Source organism: Podarcis bocagei (assembly GCF_964188305.1).
Source record: "Podarcis bocagei genome assembly, chromosome: 1".
Taxonomy (NCBI): Eukaryota; Metazoa; Chordata; class Lepidosauria; order Squamata; family Lacertidae; genus Podarcis; species Podarcis bocagei.
Window position 1 is genome coordinate 124399797 of NC_138125.1, and position 9264 is coordinate 124409060.

Sequence of the window (9264 nt, forward strand, 5' to 3'; positions counted from 1 at the left end):
TTATTTATTATAACAGTTAAGTATAAACTGTTTCATTACCATTTTCTGATATTTAATTTTACTGCCTACCATTATATTCTAATGGATTATTGAATATTGCTTCATTTGATGTAAGTTTCTTATTTTAAAGTTATGTTTTTATTATGGCTTTGTTGGTATTGGATCAGATTGTTATTAGGTGTGTGATCTTTGCTGTCTATTTTGTTGTTTCTTCAGCTTGTAAACCTATGCTGGTAATAAAGGAAGGTGGTATACAAATGAAAAGTGAAATGAAAAGACATATATGTGTTTAAAACTGCACAAAGAACACTTCTGCAAGGAAAGACCTTGTGAAGCCTGATAATATAACTTGAATATTCAAATTGTTGACCAAATTATAATTATTCCACTCTGAATTCTGGGATTAGCCATGTTAGTCCATTGCAGCAAAGAGCCAAGAGTTTTACAGCACCTTAAACATCAGCAGACAAAAGCATATGCCGTAATAAACCTGTTAACCTTTAAAGTAGGCACAGGGACCCTTTTTCAGTCTGAGCACTGCATTCCCTTCAAAGCACCCTTTCCAGGTGCAACAAGTCATTGGTGGGTATGGCTAGGCAAGTGAATGGAGCAACAAATGCTAATTTTACCCTAGCATACTATGATTATTTCTACACAGGCCCCTCTCTATCATCCAAGTAGCAAGAAGCATTATCAAAGTTGGGACACAGACTGCACTCGGGCATTTAGGGTGAGAAGCAGGACCAGTGAATGGGGTGGCCTGGGGAGACTTCAGAGGGCCACACAGAGAGATGTGGAGGGCCGCATTTAGCCTGAGATTCCCCATCCATGCTTTAAAGTGCTGTGATGCCTCCTCTTTTTCTGAATATAAGATTTGGATATTTAAAACGTTCTTATGCCACCATTCCGTTAAAAAAAACTCCACACAGGGCAGCTCACAACAGTGATAAAATAAGGAATGAACAGTAAAACCAAAGCAAAAAACACACAAAAAACCTAGCGATACCAGGGATGGGATGTGGCGGGGGTGGGGTGGGGGTGGGAATCAAGTGATTAAAGAAGAGCTTAGTGTTGAACCTGGGTAATAAAAAGTTATTTGCCTGGCACAAAGAGTATCTGAAACTAGACGCCAGGCAGGTCTACCTATACAAAGCATTCCACAGAATATAGCAACATAATAGATCAGGTGTGGGGAAGCTCAGGGCCAAGGCGAGCCCAGGCTTCTTGCATCTCTCACCAGGCCACACTTCCTCACCCGCTGTGCTTCACTCCCAGAGTGCTATTGTTCTCAAACAACACCACCTCTTGTTTCTCAGGATAAAGGCTAGTGGGGAGCGTGTGAGCATGTGCAGAAACCACCTTACCGCACAAGAGGAAAATGTAAGTGTGTTGCTCCACCTACTTTTGCTCCTAGCCTCACCTATCCCGGCACATGGCCCTTGGAAGGTTGTAAATAAAGGAATGCGGCCCTCAGACTGAAAAAGGTTCCTTCCAGTGTATGAAAGAAAGACTGTAGAGAATTGGTGTAAACTGTGGAAACTGGCAATACTATTCTTAGAACAATTTTTAAAACGAATGGTGACGTGTTACCAACCACATAGGTACTAGTGTGAAAATGCGGGGTAGGGAAGGGGTTTAAGAAGGGTTACGTCTAGCTCAGTTGGTTAGTGTGTGGTGTTGATGATGCCAAGGTTGCAGGTTCGATTTCCATATGGGGCAGCTGCATATTCCTGCATAGCAGGGGGTTGGACAAGAGAATCCTCAGGCTCCCTTCCAACTCTATGATTCTACGCCTACTCAAATTAAGCCCGTACTTTTAAATTACTAAAATACTTTTAAATTACTGGTATACACACCGATAGCATTGTTCAAGGTGTACTCTTCTCTGAAGAAATATTGTGGCATCCCTTCTCCCGCTCTTCCTGCTTCAACGATAGCTAGCAAACAAAACAAGTGTCAAATTTAGCTACCAAAACACTTAACTGTCTGGAATACCAAAAAATGTGACTGCAGCAAACTTTCATGATCACAATATATGCAATCCAAGTTGGTGGACACCCAAATTCTGTAATTTAACTAGGTGCGATGTAAAGAAGCACTTTCTTTTGTCTGTCCTGCATTTCCCAACATTCAGCTTCATCGGAAGGCACCAGATTCTAGAATTAGGATAGGGGAATAAAAAAGCAACAACCCTCTGTTCACTTTCTCCATAACGCAGATAATCTTATACACCTCTATCATGTCTCCCTCTGCTCTCCTTTTCTGTTAACTAAAAACCCACAAATGCCCTTTCCCTACAAAAAAAACCTTTCCCTACAAGGGAGTCTCCACCCCTTGATCATCTTGGTAGCCCTTTCCTGAAACTATTCCAGCGCTACAATATCCTTTTTGAGGTGAGGCAACAACCAGAACTGTACAGAGTATTCCAAGTGCAGTTGCCCCACAAGTCTGTATTACTGCATGGGCAGTTTCATTTTCAGTACCTTTTCTAATGATTGCCAATATGGAAATTATCTTTTCCCAGCCGCTGTAAACTGAGACAACTTCACTGACCTATCAACAACAAGGCCAGTTGTTCCTGGTTAGTCACTCCCAGTTCAGACTCCGAAAGGATATATGTGAAATTAGAATTCATTGCCACAATGTGCCTCACTTTACACTTGCTGACAATTAAATGCATTTTACTGCCCATTAACCTAGTTCAGAAAGATCCTTTTGGAGCTTCTCCCAATTTATTTTAAGTACCTTGAACATTTTGGTATCAGCAGCAAACTTGATTAACTTCATGCTCATCCCAACTCTAATTTTTGAACCTGTTAAAAAGCACAGGTCCAGCACTGATCCTCGGAAGACTCCATCCCTCCAATGGGAGGACAATCCATTTATTCCTATTCTCTTCTTCCCATTTCTGAACCAGTTCCTGGTTCATAACAGAACCCTCCCCTTATCTCGTGACAGCTAAGCTTACCCAGGTGTCTTTGCTGACGGACATCATCAAAAGCTTTTGAAAGTTTAAGTACTAAATGACAACTGAAACTTGTGAACTCTCAACTTTTTGAATACTCAAAACCTTACCTTTGATATCGCCTCCTGCACAGAAAGCTTTGTCTCCAGCTCCCTTTATTATTATTAAAAAGGTGTCAGGGTCCTCCTCCCATTTCTACAAAAGATAAAACATGTTGAATGTGGGCTCCGATAACAGAAATAAACTAGGCTAAGGAAAAACAGCAGGGAACAGTTCAGCATTTCTGTCTCATTGGCTGCTTCTACACTGGAAGCTGCTTCCACCCTCGTTATATCTGTATGCTAGAAATACATATTTTGGGGGGAAACAGAAGGCATCATATAGTTTCACCCTAATTTCCTTGGGCCAAAGCCACATGCTCTATGAGACTCCATACCACCTCTTGAACACAGAACAACCACCTTTGACCCATTCCCTTGTTCACAGCAGTGTCAGCACTAAAAGGGGTGTGGGGAGAACCCCAACAGCTCTCTAGCATATGCTTTGCCTCTTCCTCCTTTCGATACAGACTGCAGAAATGACACACCTTCAGGATGAATCTCAGCAACCTGTCGAAACCCTGAATCCACATGCACTGCACTTCCCCCTACTGAGCCATGGCTGAACCAGGTGATAGGCTAGAAGTCCAGGAGAGCGATAAAAGGCCCTGGCTTCTTAGGATCCCAGTGAAGTTTATTTGATTTATAGCCTGCCCTTCCTCCAGAGGAAGTCCAGGGAAGCCACATCTCACTTCCCCCTGCCCTTCTCCCCTGCCTAACTTAAGGAAAGCTGCAAAGCCAAGCAAACCCCCAGCCAGCCTGAGGCCTTTCCTATAATGTTGACTCTGCAGATGGCAAGGGGAAATATCCATCCCCACCACTTCCCACCTTGCACAGGAATCCCCCTTGAGACATTTCCTTTTTCCAGAGGGAGCGGTCACACTCATTCTTCTCCCTCCCTTGAAGCAATATTCACTTGCTTTCAATACTGCCTTTCTTAGCCCTGCTTCCAGGCTTCCCCCTCCCCTTCCTACTACTCTGCCATTTAAATAGGGATTTCCGTTTGGCTGCGGGACACCACAGGGTACAGTTGCTGCCACTAAGATCACCAGTATACAGTGGTGCCCCGCAAGACGAATGCCTCGCAAGACAAAAAACTCGCTAGACGAAAGGTTTTTTCATTCGCGATTTGCCTCGCAAGACGAATTCCCCTATGGGCTTGCTTCGCAAGACGAAAACGTCTTGCGACTTTGTTAAACCGTTTAAACCGTGCTTCGCAAGAAGAAAAATTCGCCAGACGGCAAAAATTGCGGAACGAATTAATTTCGTCTTGCGGGGCACCACTGTACTTCTGTAAATATGGCAAAGATGAACATGGTGTGTGTATCTCAGTACTGCCTGTTACTTATTCAGTGAGCGTAGATAAAATCCACTACCGGTAACAGCATTTCCGCTGTTCTCATTTTCAGGTCCTTCCCCACTCTCCAGTACACCCCCAATTAAATCAGAAGGATGGCCATAAAATTAATCTGATTGCTGGTTCATCCAGAGCCCTTGGCTTGGTTTGCACATGCATGCTCATCACTGAATGAATGCGAGGTCAAGACATGGCTTTTGTTAGTGAATGAGCCATCACAGATCATACGCTGCATACAGAAATTTCGCACCACCTCAAACCCAATGGTTTTCAACAGAGGCAGTTCACACATTCAGCTGCTGAAGTGTAGAAAAAAAGTGATGGGCTATAGCCGTTGCCCTTGAATGGCCTCCTCTGTCAATCCACACACTGTGCCCACAGCACTGATTTAAAAGAAAAGCACCAACCTTCAGTTGTGGATACATCTGTCGAATCATGGATATATTTAATGCATTCAGAGCCTTGGGTCTGTTCATGGTTATAACACCAGCACACCCCTTTTTTTCCAAGAGAACCTCAGAGGAAGAAGCTGTCGTCTTGGACATACTCTGCATATTTGAAAGAAGAACAATAAATAAATAAATAAATCAAGGGACTCAGCCACATTCGTCAAAAAACAACATTCTGAATGTGTTATAAACACACAACACCAGATGGCACCAGAGAGCAAAAAACAATCAATGTGATTTTTACATAGCGGGTTTCTTTTCTTTTGTTACGACGATTTTATTTCTGACTTGGGGGTGGTGTTCCTGTGTGTAGATCCAAGCTGCTAATTTGCAAGTTGGTTCCAGCATGCAAATTATTTAGAGCAGGGGAGGGAAAACTGGCTCTCCAGATGTTACTACTACTCCCATTCTATTTGGCCATTCTGGCTGGAACTGATGGGAGCTGGAATCCAAAAGCATCTAGTTTTCATGCAGAAGGTCCAAGGTTCAATCGCGGGCACCACTAGCTGGGATAGACTCCCTGTCTGAAACCCCGGAGAGCTACTGCCAGATAATGCAGAGCTTGGTGGACCAATAGTTTGGCTTGGTATAAGGCAGCTCCCTATGTTCCTATCTAACTACTTTAGGCTCATGTATGAGCTTATGCACGCCCACAAGTGCTTGTCTCCTGCCTTTCCCCCATGTGAACAGTATACAGGAAGCCCACAACTTATGCACATTTGACTTGTGTGCATTCAGCTTTATGCGCTTGGCAAAATCATTTTTTAAAAATTAAAAAGTTGGTGGGCGTTCAGGAAAAGACTTTGGCAATCCCACCAGCCATTACACCCAATGCGACTTTGGCTTTAGGTGAGATCCCCGGAACATAAGTTGTGGGCTTGTTGTATCATAAATTGCCTTTGAAACTTGTGTTTTTGTCTTCTGGAGAGGTTGTTGGAGGAGCACAATTCAAAAGCCCCCATGGGCTTGCTGAAAAGAGTTTACATATTGAACATTACCAAACCCACATTAGCCTCCCCAACCTGAAGGAGAACTCCACACTTACCAAATGTTCTACAATGACCTGTAACCTGTTGAATGGCTTCAATCTGAAACAAGAAAATCAAGTTCAGCCATATCTTCTGCCACAGCCTATGTAAAAATGTCAAGCAAATCAAGCACATGCTTTTGTCAGCCACACCTACACTATACATTTAAAGCAGAAACAGCAGGGGGGAAACTTCCTAGAGTAGTTTATGAATCGACCCAGGGAAGTCTGAGAATTGTAGGCTTGTGCGGGGAGTACTCCATATTTATTAACATGGGTTTCCCCCCCACATCCATTTTATATTGTGTTCTAAGTGCCAGACAGAAGCTTTTCTCTTCAACCAGGTGTTGGCTGATTAACATTATATGGCTTTTAAAATGTGTTCGTGGGAGAGGGGCTATTGGTTTGTTTTTGTTTTATTATGTATGCTGTATTTTGATGTTGAGAACTGCCCTGTGATTTTTAGATGAAGGGTGGTATACTGAATGAACAAACGAATAAGCATCATTCATGTGCAAACTTTAGGACAAATGGACCAGCTTTCTGGAAAAAAATATACATCTTCCCTATATTACCTTTCCTATGTTGCGCTTTTGGTACACCTTAACATAAACACAAACATGTCCAAAAATTAAATTTGAAATGATTTTCAGCCAAGAAGGAAGCATTCCACATAGCAGGATTAGCCTTCTTACACTCCAAACTTTTTTCTTCTCATAGGGATCATTTAACTACTTGGTCCCTCTTTAAAGCCCCAAGTTTAAATTCAGCCAATGAGCTGAGTTGACATCGCCCTTCACCTTGGATCACCTTAATATGACCTTAACATGCAGCAATGGGACGCTTGCTGGAACCCGCAAGGAGAGCAAGTACCTGTCGCCACACACACACCTGTCGAAAAACAAAGGGCATGAACCACAAAGAGCTGCCTTCATTTAAAGAGATTTTGTTCCTGAATCTCGGCAGCCCAAAGCACCTGTTCCCATCTTCCATGTTTCCTTCTTCTCTTTCATGACCTAGAAAACAGTTCCTGCTCTTAACACTGTCCATTTCCCTCTAGGGCAGTCATGGTCAGAGGCACTTATGGGAGGCACTCCTTACGGCTGAAAGGGCAATTGTAAACCCACTGATCCTCTTGGGCTTGCCGATCAGAAGGTTGGCAGTTTGAATCCACACAATGGAGTGAGCTCCTGTTGCTCTGTCCCAGCTCCTGCCAACCTAGCAGTTTGAAAGCACACCAGTACAAGTAGATAAATAGGTACTGCTGCAGCGGGAAGGTAAACGGTGTTTCCGTGCGCTCTGGTTTCCGTCACAGTGTTCCATTGCGCCAGAGGCGGTTTAGTCATGCTGGCCACATGACCAGGAAAGCTGTCTGTGGACAAACGCCGGCTTTTTCGGCCTGAAAGCGGAGATCAGTGCCACACCGCATAGTCGCCTTGGACTGGACTTAACCGTCCAGGGGTCCTTTACCTTTTATATTATTATTATTATTGTTATTATTTATTCAATCTGTATACTTCCCTTCATCCTAAGACCTCAGGGCGGTTCATGGAATAAAACCACAAAAATGCGTAGTAAAAACAAAGTATAAGAACAAAAGAAATAATACACACACACAGACCCTTCCCTCAAACACATTTAACAGGACTGTTAATAATCCAATGGCCTGGTTGAAGTTTATAACCTCATCCAGGACGGTAATAATAAGAGTGTTCAGCGAAAGCTACGCAGCGCAGGCCCCGCTACTCGGGAGTAAGCTCCCACTGCGTTCAAGGCTACTCCTGAGGAAAGGTAGGCGGGGCTGCGCTTCTCGACGCCGCTCTCGGCCCTCGCCCCACTCGCAGGGCCGCCGGCCTCGTCTAACCTGGGAAGCCTCCGCCTCAACACCGGAGCCACAGCCGGCAGCCCCATCCTGCCACCGGCGCTCTCTCGCCCACTAACGCACGGCTTCGACGGGTATGAGGAGAGGAGGCCGGCAGGGCGCGAGGTGATGACATCACGTGGCTGCGCCGCTATGCACGCGCGCGCAGCTGACTCTTAGCGCGTCAACGGTTTGGGAAACTTTTCAGAGCACAGAGTTCGCGCGGCCTAGAGAGGCCGGGGAGTGGAAAGGAAGCAAGAGATCAAGTAAAAGGAAAGAGCCGCGTCGCATAGCCCGGACGCGGCGTTTCCGAGTTCCCTTTGGCAACACAATCCTGACCCTGAGAGCTGCCCATAAGTATCAATGGGGGGAACCTTATGACGTAGCTGCGACTGGACAGCGGCAATGGGTCTTATTTTGCGCGATTTTTAATTTTTTTTAAGCCTTTAAATATTTTTGCAAGGGAGTTATGGCCGTGACCGCAGGAACGGTTTACGACAACCCTGCCATGCAGTCCATTCTTAATTACACTACAACCAAGTCCCATTGAACCCAGATGCGCTTAATAAGATTGCACGGGAAGCTGCACACAACAACCCTTCAGTGTAGCCTAGTGCTGTTGCCTCCACGTTGCTGAGGACAGGCAGAGGCTCACGGCCGCCCTGCAATGGAGCCCACTGCTCACGCTGTAGGTGGGATACAGAGGGTTGTTTGCGTTTCTAGCCAACCCCCCAAAAAAAACCAACAACAACAAACCACCCCATTCTCATTAGATTGCAGCAAAGGTTGATCTATTGCCCACTCTTTAGTTGCCATTCCCGCATTGCAGGGGGTTGGACTAGATGGCCCTTGGGCAGGGGTAGGCAAGCTAAGGTCCGCGGGCCGGATCAGGCCCAATCGCCTTCTCAGTCCGGCCCGCGGACGGTCCGGGAATCAGCATGTTTTTACATGAGTAGAATGTGTCTTTTGATTTAAAATCCACCTCTGGATTATTTGTGGGGCCTGCCTGGTGTTTTTACATGAGTAGAATGTGTGCTTTTATTTAAGATGCATCTCTGAGTTATTTGTGGGGCATAGGAATTCATTCATATTTTTTTCCAAAATATAGTCTGAGGTAAGGCGAAAAAGGCTGAAAAAGGTTGCTGATCCCTGCCCTTGGGAATCCCTTCCGACACCATGATTATTCCCCGCCCTAATCCAGGGGAGTTCAGTATTATCCCTGAAACCGGAAAGTGGAACAATGCCTTACTTGTTGGGGAAGCGAGTAGAAACATTTTTCTTCATCACCTGCTTTCCCTTTCTCTATGATGTAGGAGGCCTCCTTGTTTCTTGGCATTAACGCCACCTGGAGGCCTCTCTGATAAACGACTGTCTCCCTTCTCCCCCCTGATTCCCATCTCCGCCTCCCAGGACTCTCTGCTTTCCTGCCCCCAACAAGCCTCCAGAATTATAGAGTTGGAAGGGATGCCAAGGGTCATCTAAGTCCAGCCTTCTCAACAATGCAGTC

At 45.0% G+C, this 9264-nt stretch overlaps 1 protein-coding gene across 3 annotated transcripts in view; it reads right to left on the bottom strand.

Annotated features, from left to right (window-relative positions):
- The window catches only part of HIBCH (3-hydroxyisobutyryl-CoA hydrolase), a 56650-nt gene extending 47594 nt beyond the window's left edge, over positions 1 to 9056 (bottom strand). For 2 of the 3 annotated variants that reach the window (XM_081181094.1, XM_081181092.1), the window contains exons 1-5: positions 7761 to 7928; positions 5915 to 5957; positions 4828 to 4968; positions 3076 to 3160; positions 1857 to 1937 (exon numbers count right to left, since the gene is read on the bottom strand). In XM_081181094.1, the coding sequence (XP_081037220.1) occupies positions 1857 to 1937; positions 3076 to 3160; positions 4828 to 4968; positions 5915 to 5957; positions 7761 to 7807 (397 nt within the window). In that variant the 5' untranslated portion in view covers positions 7808 to 7928. Of the gene's footprint in view, positions 1 to 1856; positions 1938 to 3075; positions 3161 to 4827; positions 4969 to 5914; positions 5958 to 7760; positions 7929 to 9006 lie in introns of those variants that run through there. The other variant, XM_081181093.1, reaches the window with a different exon arrangement.
- Positions 9057 to 9264: the final 208 nt, after the last annotated feature.